Raw genomic sequence first — 17007 nt, forward strand, 5'->3', positions numbered from 1 at the left:
TAATTAAATGGTTGTGTGAATTGCGATGTTGTACACAGGCATTCCTTGTATCGTCAGTCCTGCTTGCATATTGGTGTTCTGAAATACGTGTTTGGAGGTCTCTTGATGTTTCGCCCACATATAATTTGTTGCAGTTATTACAAGGGATTATGTATACCCCTGCAGAGGATGGAGGCTTGTCCTGTCTACTACTGGTGATGTCCTTGATGGTCGTGGTTGTGGAGGTAGATACTTGGAATGATGTATTGGAAAAGATGTTGGAAACATGTTTGGCAATGGAGTTGGTGGGGAGGACTATGTATCTCTTCTCAGCAGTGTCTTCTCTGGGTGTGTTGAAGATGTTTAATGCCCGCCGTCTGCAGTCTCTGATGAAGTGACGAGGATAGTGGAGTTTAGAAAATACTTGTTCAATTATAGTGCATTCTTCCTCAAGGAACTCATTGCTGCAGATTCTGAGTGCACGCAGGAAGAAGCCTATAATTACACCACGTTTGGTTTTGGTGTCGTGGTGAGAGTAGAAGTGGAGAAGATCGTTTTGGTTGGTGGGTTTTCGATAGACTTTAAAACGAAGTTCGTGGTCAGCTTTGCAGAGCAGGACATCAAGGAAAGGAAGAGTGTTGTCGACTTCTTCTTCAAGTGTGAACTGGATTGAAGGCTCGACCTGGTTGAGCTTGTCTTGGAGAGCTTGAACGTTGAAGCGTTTAGGAGTTATGAGGAGAATGTCGTCAACATAACGGAGCCAGGTGACAGACGAAGGAATAATGGTGGAGAAACGTTCGGCTTCTAGATGTTCCATGTATAGGTTCGCCAAGACCGCACTGAGTGGCGAACCCATGGGTAGTCCAAAAGTCTGCTGAAAGAGGTGATTTTCGAAAGAGAAACACGTAAAGCCAACACATAGTTCAACAAGGTCGATGAAATCGCTGGCTGGAATGGGAAGATCAAGTGAATCGTCAATTTTCCTGCGCAAGAGATCGATGGCTTGTGTAGTAGGTACTTTGGTGAATAGGGAAGTCACGTCAAGGCTGGAAAGTTTCTTGTTCCTGATGTTGATGTTGCGAATGCGATTGAGAAGATCACCCGAGTGTTTGAGATGTGCTGGACTGATAGTGCCCAAGAGTTTAGAGAGGTGTTTTGCGAGAATTCCTGAGAGCTGGTGGGGAGCACTGCCTATTCCCGAGGATATGGGCCTCAGTGGGATACCAGGCTTGTGAGTTTTTGGCAGGCCGTACATTCTGGCAGGTCTGGGGTTGCTTAGGATGGTGTGCAGAAGTTTCTTCCCTTGTTCTGAGCCCCTCAGAATGCAGCGAGTCCTTTGAAGAAAAGTTTTAGTAAGGTTGTCCACTTGGTTAGTTGTGAGAGGTTTGTAGGTATCTGGGTCATTAAGTAGATTGAGCATTTTGTTCCTGTAATCGTCAGTGTTCATGATAACAACACCACCTCCTTTATCAGCGGTGGTGACCCTGATGGTCGTGTCTTCTGCTAAACCTTTGAGTGCATTGATGTAACGTCGAGGTATGACTGGGGAGCTGCGTGTTGAGATGGCTGCTGAGATGATGCCTTGAAGATAGCCTTTTTGGAAGTCGGAGTCATTGTGTCTGTAGTTTTTGGCAATGAAATTGAGGTCTTGTTTTGGTTTCGTAACTCCTGTTGCGAATTTGAGGCCTAAGCTGAGGGCTTCAGTTTCTGTGGTTGACAATGGATGAGATGAAAGATTTTGAATAATTTCAGGTCTTCCTAAACTTTTCCAATTGTCTTCTGAAGTAGTGGACTTGGTCTGCTGATGCAAAAGACAAGCAGACACTGAGAATACTGGTACTTTAACCTATTATATTAGAATATTGTACTGTTTAGTAATTTTGTAGTGCATGCTCTACATAATTTATAGTAATTTTTCTTAGTGCCTTTTCATGGTGGAGATATGAGGTACAAACTGTTGTGATTGATAGTGGTGACTCAGAATATCTTTTATTCTGTCTGAGGAGCTGTGAATCTTTACTAGTGAAAATAATGTAGATGGCTCAGAAGGCACTTTTTGGTGTCTGTCAGATCATTTAGCATTAATCTCAACGGCTCAACTTTGTCCATGGGAGCATTACCACCCTGGTCATAAGTCTTCACATTACTTAAGCCATGGCAATTATGGAAGTGCCAAAGCCAACCATCAGCTGCTTGAAATTCTGTCACATCCTTGACGTAGGTGCTTTGGCCCATACCGAACAAATGTTGGAGTTAGCAGACTTTTTTTGAAATTGCCAAAATCGATTAATGAGAGGTTTTATTGTAACATAAAATTGCACATACATGCATGTAAACAGTACAGTATTTCATTAGTTTTGAATAAATGAGGCAACTTATATGTGCGATATATACTTCTGTGCATTATCAAAGTAAAGAACAAACTAGCTTGAAATATTGCACTCTTGACAGACACTGTTTAACCCCTATAGGTTCATTGCTTCCCCATGGATATAATAATGACAATATTGTACTGAACTTTTTTATCATGTCCTGATTTTAAAAAAAATTACGCAGCTTTGCTTCTATAAACTGAAAGTCTTACATAATTCAGTATTTTGTTATACCACAGAATATGACTTGGAGACATTGACTGCTTTACTTGATGAAGAAGAAGAGGAAAAAGATGTAACAGGAGAAGAGGAGCCAGTAACTGAATCAGAAGATCTTAATGCCCTTGCTGCCTTGTTGAATGTTGATTCTGAATTTGAGGAGGATGTTGATAAATTTGAGCCCAATGCTACAAATACTACTAGTATGGCTGATTTAGGTCTTGTGTTGTCAGATGATGAAGAATCTCCTACAACATCTGGCACTTCTAAGTCAAAATTTGTTTCTGGTTTCTCTGGTCTTTCAAACAAAAGTGGAGATGATGTTGACCCATTAGAAGCAGAGTTGCAGAAAATGGAAGAACGTATGAAGCTTCTTCGGGAACAGTTAACAAAAAAAAAGAAATTTGACTTAAACGAGGAATCTTCAAGTAAAAAATTTACTAAATTGACTAGTGTTAGCCATATAGCAAATCATACTGTAAGAGAGCTGTCTGCCGAGGAAGAATCACAGCTGCACAAGAAGCTTAAACGAAAGAGTGAATTGCATAGTGGTGACACAGATTCTGAGGATGAAGAAGACCATCGAAACCCCTTTGAACAACGCTACAATAGTTGTGGACGTGAAATTAAGAAGCGTATTTCTCACGAGCCTAGTCAAACTCGTAATGATCATAAAGATGAAATATTAGCAAGAGTTAAAGGAAAATCACAAGATAAAGGTTGGAACCAGGTCAATGGGTCTTTGGTATCTTTGAAGGCTGCAGGCATCTCTTCACCAGAGAATGATAGAAATTGCACCATTGACCAGTATTCAGGAATAAGAATTGTGTAAGTAGTTTTTATTGTATTTTTCTTTGGCTGAGTATAGAAGTAGAAAAAGCATTATGAAAATTTTAAATGGAGCATATTTCATCGCCCATTACATGTACTTATATAGTAAATACGTACTATAATACCAAACAGAAAATGTAAATAATAAATTGTTTCTTTTACTTTGGAAATCATTGAATATTTTAAACATTTTACTCTTGTTACATTCATTTATTCCAAACTTCTATTGAGGCTTTGCTATAAAGTAACAAAACAGACAAAATTAGTCTATCAAATAGTTATGGTTATCTTGGGAGTTTTAATGTCTAGCTATGTAAGTATCCTCCTTAGTTACACATTTTGTACATTAAGATGGGTGGGTACAAAATACAAATTTTTGCTTGAAGGGCATAAGGAAGAGGGTATATATTTATTATCAAAACAGTAATAATAATCTTTATTGGCCATTGGACCCTAGTATAACTAGGTATGGTATAGTAACAGAAATTAGAGAAGTTAATAGGGTTTCCTGTATGGATTCTTTATCACATGTTGCCAAACTGTACAATTTCTTTTTCTTCTCTTTGATTGCACTGTAATGGAGACAACATGTGTCCCATGGCTTGGTTGGGAACGCTCTTGGCTCACACACTGAGTGCCCGGGGTTCGATCTCCAACACGGGTAGAAATGTTGGACATGTTTTCTTACACCTTCTGTCCCTGTTCACCTATCAGCAAGTAGGTACCTGGGTGTTAATCAACTGGTGTGGTCACATCCTTGGGAACAAGATGGAAGGACCTTTAATCTAAATAAGGCAGACAGTCCTCGATGACATACTGGCTTTCTTGGGTTATCCTGGACGGCTAACTCTCTGGGTTAAAAATCCTAACAAATCTTATCTTAACATACACTCTTAAAGCTAAATATCTTAGTTAGTTAAGCCTACTGTGAATTTTGCCATGACTCTCCTGGAGAACAGACAAGACAGAAACTGCTTTTTTCTATGGGGACCAGGTGTACTCCTTACCCTTTAGTTTGCCTCTTAAGATTGATGGTGTCTGTCATCAATGTTTGCCATTCTCCAGACTTATTTATCCTTGCTTTAAATGTAAGAGATACTGTATGTATGGGACAGTTAAAAGCAAAAAAATATAGATATTATTTTTACTATATTAGCAATTTTAATATTTAGCTACAGGGAGTAAAAACTTTATTAATCTTGTATTCTTCTAGTGTTAGTAAACAAAGTACTTGATGTGTTTTCAAATACCTGTATATTTATTAGTTTAAATGGAAATATGTAATTGTTAAACAAACCATACCACGGGCAGGGATAGAACCCGCGATCAGAGAGTCTCAAAACTCCAGACCGTCGTGTTAGCCACTGGGCCAGCTAGCCTCAATAAGATTTATTTATTTATTTATTTATTTATTTATTTCATCTAACTAGGTTACGGGCTGGCTTAAAATTAACTTTTAACTAAGCAATGATTATTATTATTATTATAATCAAAAAGAAGCGCTACAGCGCTGCTACTATATAACTATAAAGCACAAGAACAAAGGTTAGCATAGTGACACCTACACATGTGATAAATGCAAGTTTTTACAGATGAATCTCCAGCTAACATGGTCACAGTGGTGCCTATGCTAACCTTCCTATGGTGTAGAAATATACCTAGTTGGATGAATCTTATTGTGGCTAGCTGGCCCAGTGGCTAAGGCGACGGTCTAAAGTTTTGAGACTCACTGATTGCGGGTTCTATCCCCGCCCTTGGTATGGTTTGTTTGCAATCGTGTCATTACGATTTTGTGAGTCATGTAATTGTTAAGATTTCAATAGTGTTATTGAGAACATTAAATCAGCATCTTTAACTGCAGTTCAATTAAAAATAGATATACTGCTTCTGTATGTTCACAGATTTGTAGGGCCTTTTCATCAGCATGTAATTTTCCTTTCCAGTAATCCTTTAGTGTCAGGAGATATGATGCGTGAGAGAATGGAAGGACGAAAAATGGTGCGCATGACCACTATTTGTCTACACCTTCGTGGTGGAGACATTGAGGGAGACTGGGTCACCATTGGAGTTGTTGTGTCAAAGAGTGACCCGAGGACATCACAGAAGGTATTACATTTACACATTAAGATTACCATGTGACTATCTAATATATTAAATCTTCCTCACCCATGGCTAGGGTTACCCTGATAAGCCACAGACTTTCTGTCCCTGCTACTGGTATACCATGTATTTTACTTTAAGGAAACATTGTGTTACCCAATAGAATTACAGCAGGTAACTCTTTTGTCCCTGCTTATGGTTCTCTTATGCCCTCATCTATGTCAAGCAGGGGATTGTGACAGCAGGGGGCCTGACTGACCCCTGTAGCACACCGGGCCGTGATACACTTCCCACTCTGATTTCTCCTATTTATACAACCTGCCGCCTATTTCCAACCATGCCTCATCCAGAAAAAATTTCTCCTCCTATCTGCATGCGACTTTCTTTTCCCTAATAGTCCCTGATGTGGAACCTGTCAAAGCCTTACTAGTCCACAATATCATATTCATTACTAAGGATCTACTCTCCAAATACCTTAGTAGTGTTAATACAAATGAAGGGCAGAAACGCCCTTGTAAAACTATGCTGAGATTCGACACCTATGTTTTCTGAAGGTACATGTAACTGCCCTGCACTATTGGATTCCATAAATCTTCCACTATGAGGTTAGCCATTGGTCTAGTTCAAGCTAAGGACCTATTACCTGTTTTGAAAAATAGGTATCACATCATATTTTCCATTTATCTGGAACGTGCCAGTTTGTAGTGATATGTTGAAAAGATTAGCCAAAGGTGTGCTAAGCTCCTTCTTTACATTCCTTTAGAAACCCTTTAAGGCAGTCTATCAGGCCTGTAATTTGTTAGGGTTTTAATTTATCTATTTGCCTATGACCTGTCACGCAGACCCTAATAGTACAGTTTATTATCGTCCTGTTCTATATAATTTATCATTACTGAAGATGCATCCTCCTGTGTAAAACTGAGAGGAAGTATGTGTTAAAAATTCTACACATTTCTTATCACTGTCAGTGAGCTGACCCGAGGAACTTTGAGTGGGCCTATCTTGTCCCTGATCTTACTTCTGTATACCTGAAAGAATCCTTTTGGTTAGTCTTTATCTTCTGCAACTTTAACTCATAATCTTTTGTTTGAATTTCTTTTATTTCTCTCTTTAACTGGAATATACCATTTCCTCAACTGCCCTCCCTTTTGATTTGCCCATACATACGCCCTTCTTTTGACCAATCAGATATTTTAATCCACGTTCATCCATTTAGACAATTTTGCCTGATCCATTTCCCTATTTGGAATATAATCGACTGAGTAGCCAGAACTATGCCCTGAAGCATCATCGGGCAACTATCACCACCTACCTGACCCTAGCTGTGGTCATTCCAGTTCAGCCCACCTGGCACTTTTTCAGTCCTATGAAAATCAGCCACAAAAGCCGTGACCTGAGACCGACGCTATTATTAGAAGAATAATTCATGATATACAAAAACTGGAGTGATTTTGCATTGATGGAGGAGGAGGAGAGGTCGGTTTTTAGTCAGTTTAGAAGGGAACTTTCCATTAGGGGACTTGAGGAAAAGTCCTTCCATATTTCCTTCTTCTTTAATGCCACGAGACTCAGCCTGAGAGCCACGTACTTCTGCCTACAACATATCCGTCCACAGGTCTCGTACCTGCCTCTATGACTTTCCAAAGTGTCTCAGTATTAACAGGTATGAGGCTACTAACACGGCTTGCATACATTTCTTAGTCTTTAAGTAGGTAACTTCTTCAATTTCTCTATCCTCCTGAAGCAGTTTCCCCAGGTGGCCTCTGCTGTTCAAGATGATCTAGCAGCTCTTCCACATCCTCCCCACTAACCTCCAACCTCAAGGACTTCTAATGCCACAATGGATTCCTCAATCATACAGGATTCTCAGGTTAGCCTCAAACTCCTTCATAAAATCCTTTATTTGGCAGCATTCTGGCCAGTTTTTTCTAAGTAGGAGTCTAAGGTCCTCAGCCACTTTCTCCCAGCCCACCCACGTTCATACACTGAGGATGCCAGCTGATCAAACTCTTAGAGTCACAGCTCGAGGTCACTACAAAGCACCTTTCAAAACATGGCCTTGTGTACAGTTTCTTGAAGTTTGCAATAACCTGCTGGGTCCAGCTGCAGGAGAGGAGGTATGGAGGCAAAAACTTCACCTTAATGAAGCCTATGTCCGTAGAAAGTCGTCTACTAAGTCTGAAGGATGACCAGAGCATTGTCTAACACTGCGAGCACCTGGGTCCACCCTCTCTCCATTAGGCAATTTTTCGCAGTGGGGCAAAATGCATGGTGTAAACCAGTCATAGAAAAAGTCCCTAGTGCACCTGGCATGCTCAACACACTCTACAGCACACACAAATTAGCCTGAGGCATTGTTTTTCCTTGAACACCTGGGAGTTTCAGAGTGATACACCAAATAGCGCTCACTTCTGTAATCACTACTAGCATGCACACATCATCACATGCTCTGCCTCATAGCTTGGTGTCCTGGGAGCAGCCTTTTCCTCCTGAGTATGAGAATTTAGCTAGAGTTAAATAGCCATGTCACACTAAACACTTGTTCAGGTTTCCAGTCCTTCACTGTCTATTCCTTGAATTCCTGCACATATTTTTCAGCCGCGGTCCCAACTGGCAGCCTCTACCATGCCTTATCACACTATGTATGCCACTTCATGATTCTTAAATCTCCTCAAACCAACTCTTGCTGGCTCTAACGACTGCACCACTAGTTGCTGCATTTTTTAATTAAACTGCGTAGCTTCCAGCCTTCTTACATATGATCACGAATGCCACTCCGCCATCTGCTCTTCATTGATCACACCAATAATAGCCCTCAACATCTCTCATCACCATCTGTTTGAAACAGAGTGACAATTGGCAAGAAATAGCTTCCTTTGATTGCTGCTGCCCAGCATAATAGTAGCGATGGTGTGGGGTTGGGGTTTGTACAACCCACTAAAATGAGACACGTATTCCACTTTCATACTTGTGCAATGATCTCTTTCTTCATATCCAGAGCCTCCATCTGATAGGGTTGGGTACTTAGAAGCTTTGGGGCCTATGGTGACTTATTTTGCACCACTGCAAATGCTGTGATAATATGCGAAATGTCTGGATTGTATGTTTGGATGTGGGACTGCGTGGCCGGCCGGCCTGCAAACACTGGCACCCATGGACGCGAGGCTACCAGGCCGCTGACGCCGAACTGGAACGTAATAGCGTTTAGCTGGGCTTTAGTGCTAGTCGCGCAAAATTTTTGCGCAATGCATCGCCAGTCGGACGAACGCCAGACGACGCCAACGCCGGGCCTAGATCCACTAGAGTATGGAATATAGGTGTTATTAAATGCTGTAAAGTGTCTTTTGCAGGAGGATAGGAGGGCTCTGTGTTAGGTGTGTAGAAGGAGAGACTACTCCGTGCAAATTCTGGAACAAAAGACATCACCACACAGCCAAATAAAATTACAAAACTAAGATGAACCCCAACTCCACCAACAGAAACAGCAAACAGACTCAACATTTCTTTTCTCCACTATAGGTCAAAACCTTAATAATAAAATCCTAAGCCTAGATAATTCTACCAAATGACTACTCACTGGCAACTACCTAACACTGTTCCTTTAGCCCACAACCATACAAGTCTCCTTTATTATCAACGACTGAAAACAAGACAGGAGATTTAAATACCTTTACTACCTTTATATACAAAAAGATCATGCTTACTATCATCAATCATTGCAAATACTTTAATAAATCCATTGAATCCTTCCACCTTCTGCAGTTCCTCAAATATGCAATGTTCTGATCCATAAAAGGAGAGACCAAACAGAGCTGAACAACCAGCCAGCATCCACCTCCCACCTCTCTCAAACAATCAAAAAATTAATTCATAAACGACCTACTCCTACCTCATTCCCAAATACTCAACCTCACAGTTTGGATTCAGGCCTAATAAAAATACTAATGATGCTATTATACATGCTAGAATACATACCCAACAGAGAAAAAGAAGTCCCACTAGATTCTATTAATTTACGAAAGCTGGATACAGTTGGACTGTATGACTGCCTCCACGAAATTGTCACACTGCAATAGACATACTCCCAATTCACTTAAGTCTTACTCCTCAGCAACAGTAGTCAATATGTGAATGCAATGGGTAAGTTTCTTCAGACAACTAATTATAGTTAACCCACAGGGAAGTGTCTCATTCCTCCTTCTCTCTCTTCTCCCATACACAAATGACTCACCAAATGCTTCTGCACTACTCAAACTCTACACTTTTGCAGATGACACTATATAATGTTTTCTCTCACCCGAGCCCAGCTCACACGAAGGTCAATACTGTAAACACCGACCAAGGTGAAAATATCTACCTGGATGAGGACTAACAAACTTACACTAAACATTGACAAAACTTACTTCATTCAGTTTGCATCAGAGCTACAGATGTACTCTCTTAACATAAACGTATAAACGGATCACCATCACAAAGCTAACAGAGGAAAATTTCAGGAATCCACCGATATTAGACTCAATTTCTATATATAACAAATTTCTGAAGAAAATTTCAAGATCATAGGCACACATCAAGATATACAAATATAGTTCCACAGTCAGCCTTCTGGCCCTTCTTATCACCATACTTATTCAATGGTGGAATTTGTAGGCCCAAACAACAAATTGAACTATCTCAGACTAATACTCATTTATCAGTGTTTAAGAATGAGGCAACAAATTCCCACCACAGGCATTACATCACTAATATTCAAAGACCTAACCATCTACTAAGTACAAAGATCCATTTATTATTAAAAATGCATATATACAGAAATACTCTCAACTCTGATATTAACCTCCTCAAACATTCTCGCTAACCCCTGGCCAGAACATGACTATAACACAAGGCAGTACAGATCACTCTTTTGATGTTCCTCGTGTCCATTCCTACGCTATGCAAAAACTCAATGCAATATAAAAGGTTCAAACTGAAATTCACATCGTAAAATATAAAAGAAACACCAATTTGTTTATAACTGTCTCTTCAAACACTATCCACCAAAACCAAATAAATACTAATAACTGGAACCTTATAATTGTATATCCAAAATGTTACTTCACAATTATAATGCATAAATAAGAAAACTGAACGAATCCCAACTTTGTTACAGCAACACAACACTAATACATTCATCCACTGAATGAACAGCAATGCATGCAACCATAAGGACCTGTCTTTTGTAATATCTATTTGTGCTTTTATAGTTATCTGTTTACATATCATCTTATCACTGATTTCTACTAGCTGCTTAGCAATCTTAAGTTAATTTTAAGCCAGCCCCATAATGCTATATATAAGTATGGCTTCTGCAGCACGCTCACCCATTTTTTTGTAATTTCATGTATGCTAAAATTCTAAATAAATAGTCATTATACAAATAAATAAATAAATGCGAGGTCTTAGATAGGTCGTGTAATACTATAATATTTAACCTCCAAACGTCCAACGATATACGTTTCAACATTTGAAAGTATGTAAAAATAGATCTTCTTTGTTTTTTACACTGAAAACGCAAAACCGATCTATTTTTTGTTATAGTTTGAAAAATATGTAAAACATAGATCTACTCTTTTGTGTGCAATTCAGCACATGTGAACGAGATCATGCTTGGACCGTTAATGCACATATTATGGTATTGCTGTAAAAGAAGTAATGCAAGCGCAAGCTGTATGTGGAATTTGAGTTCATGGGAATCAACACAAACAGAATTGACATTATTGGCGATGATAATGTGCCCAAGTGAGACTTTAGTAAAATTCGTAAGAATAGTGGATGAGCCTGGGGTGTGGTGAAGAGAAAGTCACAAAGTGAATATAGAAAAGAGTAAGGTGGGGATGATGTCTTAAATGACATGGATCCATACCCAGTGCCTTGAAAGGATCAAATCTTCCTGGCAAGCCAGTTATTGCTCCTAGGGGTATATTCTAAAAGAATGTTACTAGTTATAAGGAGTAAACTGAGAGAAAGACGCCCCATAGTACAAGATTTACTAAGAGTCACTGAGCTCCCAGAGTGCTAGAACATTCATATCAAAGATTTGACCAGGGAAGCAAATCACTAACTAAGTAAATGACTTGCAGGAACCAGGAGAGGTGCAGGAGCGAAGCTATTAGTGAAATTAAAGAAATCTATGTTATTTCTTTCATGTTAAAACAAGGCAAATACTACATCTAGTGATCAAACTTACTCAGATAGTAATGTAACTCTATATAGAAAGAAGGTCAAGGAAATGAGGAAATATTGAACTGCACGTAATTTCTGTGTTTAGTGAACTACTAAACCATCTGAGAATCACGACCCAAATGATTTCTTCATGAATGAGCTCAAAACGGCAAATGTAAGTTGACTTGACATTACTTCCTAACTCCGATAGGATTTCAAAAAGCCACTGACAACACATGCCTACGCAACGTTCTGCGTCCAGACCCCGAACTCTGCTTCTATTAAGAACTGCAAGAACGTATGCCTTGAAAATATGGAGGAGTCAGACATGGTGAAATCTCCACAACACTTCAAACACCTGATATAGCCCTGATCGCATAAAGGTGGCAAAGACTGAATGTGAACCAGTAGACCAATAGCTCTGACGTCCCACATCATAAAATCTTTGAAAGAGTGCTAAGGCTTATGATTGCAACCACCCGATCTCCAAAATCAGCCAATCCTAGGGCAACATGGGCCCAGGGCAAGGTTCGCTCTCTACAACTACTGCACTGGGTGAGGTTGGGCCTTGATGCACTAAGAACGAATGCAGATGTAAGATGCACAGATTGTGCAAAGCATTTGATAAATGCGATACTTTCATGATATAACAGCAAAATACGCATAGCGAACAACTGTAAAGTGGAGATGGATCTTCAACTTCCTTAACAAATCGAATATAAAAGAGTGTAGTAGTCAACAGAAAGAAATCGGAGGCTGCATAGTAAAGAGCCTCACCCCGGCGCCAGATCATTTCCACCTATTCCTCTTTATCCTCACATTGACATACATGATACACTTCACAAAGACCGCATCAATCTTCTCAAGGACAGACTAGGATCTGCATGAGGCTGTCATCTGCTGAGGACGTTGCCAACCTCCAAGATGTCAAAGCCGAGTGAAAATGCAAACAAACAGATGTCTAATAATGAGTACAATTTAACCACCCAAGTAAGTGGGAAAACTAGATGAGAGGTTAATTAAACAGAGTATACCACGACCAATATAATAGAGCGTGAAAAATACGTCGTATGGACTGTATAATGAGTATTCACTAAGGATCACAATGAAAGCGATCGCACGCAAAGAAAAAATGATAGGATGGATAATGAGAACTTTCTAAACGTAGAGATGCCAAGCAAATGATGATCCTTTCAAATCACTTGTTCTCTAGTCGGAATACCGCTACACAACATTCCATTCAAAGAGAGAATTAGATCTAGAGTGAAGGTGATCCATTGCATCGATAAGTTCTGTGAAGCACCTTAACTACTACTCGTTGAACGTGAGGAGGGAGATATATCAATCTACACTTGGAAAATCTTGGAAGGAATGGTCCTAAATCTGGCACACAGAAATCACTCCCACGTAAAGTAAAAAGACTGGGCAGGCGATGCAAAATGCCCCACAGTAGGGGCTTCATTGGTACACTAAGGAAAACACTATAAGTGGTCTGGGCCCAAACTGTTCAACAGCCTCCCATCACATTAGGGAATTAAGCAATAAGCCCCTGGCTGCCTTCAGTATAAACTGACAGGACACCCAAAGTCAGTGCCGGACTGCACGGGCCATGGGCTCAGTGACGCTGACTGCAAAGGCCAGCAGTAACAGCCCAGTTGACTGGTGGGCCTTGATCCATCGGGAGGTTTGGTTGCGGACTGGCTGGCGGGGCGTTTGATCCCCTGGAATAATCCTCCAGGCAACACAGGCATCAAAATGACGACAAAGAAAAATTGACATCACCGGAGGAGAGTATGGAAGAAGTGAATGTTTTCTAGATACTTGGGAGCTTCACGGTTACGGATGGATGGGAAGATGAGGGCGAATAGAATTGATGAGGGAAAAAGGTGGGAGTGGTGCGTTGAGGTGTATGGAGACAATAACGCTATCTATGGAGGCAAAGAAGGAACAAAGTGAAAAGATAGCAGTACCAACATCCTTATATGGGTGAAGGTTGAATGGCATGCAGGAGTGCTGGGAGGCAGAGATATCCGATATAACAGGTAAATATTATGCAGAAAAATTTGGAGGAACATGTTGACACAGCATGGGCCGAGTGGCTGGGCTGGGTTGTTGAGGTGGGTTTGGCCATTTAGAGAATGGATCAAAGTAGAAATGACATGAGAGCGAGTAACCTGTAGGGGAAGGGTTGGTGGGTAGGGGCCGCCTCGGTGCTGCTGGGAGGAGGGGTAAAGGGGAGGTTTTGTGGGCGAGGGGCCAATCGGCAGCAAGCGCGCGTGAGCCGCGTTGTGATACAGAGCAGTTGAGACAATGGTATTTGGGACCTGACTACTCATTGAGGTGAGTAGGTAATATTTATAGCGATCCAGTGGGAACCACGTTATTTGTATATAGCCGGACTGAGTCCTGGAAATGAAGTACAATGCCTGCACCTCCAAGGAGTGGATTCGGGATATTAGTAGTTTGAGGTGACATGTTGTGTGCATCTCTACAGGCACATGCCCCAGACTGTTGTGTCTCTGAGTAACTTCAGTGTTATGATTATAAAAGAGGAGGAAAGTGCTGAACGATGATGAAAGATTTTTCTTCTTTGGATTTTTTTTCTTTTTAATAGCCTGCTGGTGAGACTGACTGATCACAGAAAAAACTTCTTGCCCCATTACACTACAAATATGTATTTGTTAAGTTAGTAAATGAAATGTACTGTAGCAGTAAATGACAGATTAAAGAGGCAATGTGACTAGGCAGCAAGGTTCACAGAGAACACCACCCTGACCAAAACTGAAGCCATTTCAACATGTCCAGTGATAAAACCCTGTCCCACTCAGGAAATCTTAAAGAGATGCCAGAAACAGACTCCTATGACAAATTTGTTGTGACAGGTCCAGTAACCCTGCCGGTCGTGGTTATCAACCTTTACATGGACGTGAGCATGGGAGATGCCAAGTCTGAGGGCAATGTGGTGTGTAATATAATGCAGAGAATTCGGGAGTTTGGAAGTTAGGAGGAGGTGCGGGATTACTGTAAAACTGTTGTCCAGAGCAATGGAGGTTGTTGAGGTTTTGACATGTAGAGAATGGAGCGAAACAGAATGACTTCAAGAGGTATCAGTCTGTAGGAAGGAAGGCGGGGTAGGGTTTGCCTAGGGCGGTTGGAGGGAGGGGTGAAGAGGGTTTGAAAGAGGGTTTGGACTTCCAGGTAAGGGGGAGTTGTTTGACAGGAGGAATGGAGACAAATGGTTTCTTACTACTTGACGCAATGCTGGAGGAGCAGCAACATTTATAGGCTGGATTCAGGAAACCGGCAGGCCGACTTCCGAGCCCGGGATACAGCCTGCACTCTGAAGGAGGGTGTTGTTAATGCTGCAGCCTAAAAACTGCAGTGAAGTACTTCTTCATAAGATAGTGATGGAGGAATGATGGTGGGAAAGTTTTTCTTTTTTCGGCCACCCCGCCTCAGGAACCAATGTGACAATAAAAACAAAATAGCATGCTCATAAGGTAATTGGGATTGATGCAGATATTTATATACCAGAGGCCAAATTGCTGGAGAGGTTGGTAGGCTCACATGAATAGTCAAAATAAAGTACTCATATAAAAAATCCATATGAGGTATAATGAGAAAAAACCCACTGCTCTTTTTAATCAAATAATAATTATCTATTTTACAGTATTTATAGGTTCTATTCTGCTTTGTTCTCATTTGATAGAATGGACACACAGAACAGAGACAGACTTTGATTGGTTTTTCTATAAAAGAACTAGGGAAAATGGAGCCCAAAGTAGGGAAATGTTTGATTTTTGCCATTCTCGTGCGGCAAATGGGATGTCACAATCTAATAATGTCCAAGTTAAGCATTCTGATATGCAGTCAAGCATCAAGGATTATTTATACATTTATCACAATGATGAGGAGTTCACAACAGCAAATCTAAGTATTTTTTGTTTGAATAATTCAAAGGTAGAGCATGAGAGATTGAGGGGTTTCCGGGAGACGTGACTGATGAACAAAGAAATGTTGCTTGAGCAGAATACTCAGCATTGTTCACTGACTCCATTTTGAAATTGCTATATTTTTTGTAGTTTCACAAATTGCAAATTTCATTACGCACACTACATGGCTGGGCAGTTGAACGTAATGCCAGCCTGTATTAACGTAGGTGAGTTCTAAAGAAACAGTTATGGAGATATTGATTTGAACAATGGAATTAGTAGTAATAGGGCTCAAGTGCAAAACTGATTTGTAACATCGCGAGGTCGTTGTTAACTTTGCAAGATAATCGCCAGTTTCCATCACTTAGCTTAAACATAATCGGGAAAAGATTTCTATCATCTATAAGAAAACAATTTTTAAATTTAAAACACCCAGAGATACCAGATCAAAGTCATGATATCAAGGGAAGAATAGACAAAAGAAGGGAAGTAACCCCAGAGAAGGCTTTGCTACCTAAAGTCTTGGAGGGGATTCCCCTTCCAAACACTAATCTCTCTTCTATCTCTAGCCAGCATTGAGTTCAACAGCTGTATAAAACTTACACACCGTTCAAAAAACTATTTTTTTGTGAATATTTTATCTGAATTGATTAACTTAACACACCCTTATAGAAGCATTAATCCAAGTGTCATTCTGGTTATCAGCTTCATCTGAATGGATTACAGCTGATAAACCGAGGTCCAATTGGTATACTCATTTTATTTATCCAGACTCTCTGTGCAAGATAGTCACTACTCATTGTGTTTATATTTGGAAATATTTTAGGTAAGTAATGTATTACATATATTCAGACCTGTTCTATTGCTCACTTAATATGTGATAGAGCACACGTTATCAGGCTTTTGTATTCATTTTGAAAGTTAAAAAAAAAAAAGACTGTTTCACTTACAGCAATAGCCAGAATCTAACCTTCTGCAAGTAGGGCCTCTGCACCCAGTGTACATTACTAAGTAACCTAATTTTAACCTCTTTGACTGTTTCAGCCTCTGAAACTGTCATTCTAAGGTCAAGCCTAATTTTTTAAAAAAAAATTATTGAAATGACAGAGAATCTTTCCCAGACATTAACATAATTAAAAGTCTGAAATTTTGGTCGAAAAAATCTATGGAATTATGCTCCTAGTTAGAGGTCTTGGCGATATAGATATCGTAAGTGATTTCCCCTGACTTTGAGCCCTATTTTCAGCCAATCTGAGTTGTTCCAGAGTTGGATCAAACTCATAAGAATGGTCTTAGAACTCATTTATCTCAATACTGGAGCACAAGAAACTCCCATTTACTAATTCTCTGACTACCCAACATGCAGGTCA

The 17007-nt window shown here is 40.2% G+C and overlaps 1 protein-coding gene across 1 annotated transcript in view; it reads left to right on the forward strand.

Moving 5' to 3' along the window:
• Positions 1-17007, forward strand: part of Mcm10 (minichromosome maintenance 10 homolog) — a 66523-nt gene that overhangs the window by 3775 nt on the left and 45741 nt on the right. The window contains exons 2-4 of the mRNA XM_070096972.1: positions 2573-3398; positions 5345-5507; positions 7412-7618. Of these exons, the coding sequence (XP_069953073.1) occupies positions 2573-3398; positions 5345-5507; positions 7412-7618 (1196 nt within the window). The remainder of the gene's footprint in view (positions 1-2572; positions 3399-5344; positions 5508-7411; positions 7619-17007) is intronic.

The sequence above is a fragment of the Cherax quadricarinatus genome, chromosome 55 (assembly GCF_038502225.1).
Source record: "Cherax quadricarinatus isolate ZL_2023a chromosome 55, ASM3850222v1, whole genome shotgun sequence".
Taxonomy (NCBI): Eukaryota; Metazoa; Arthropoda; class Malacostraca; order Decapoda; family Parastacidae; genus Cherax; species Cherax quadricarinatus.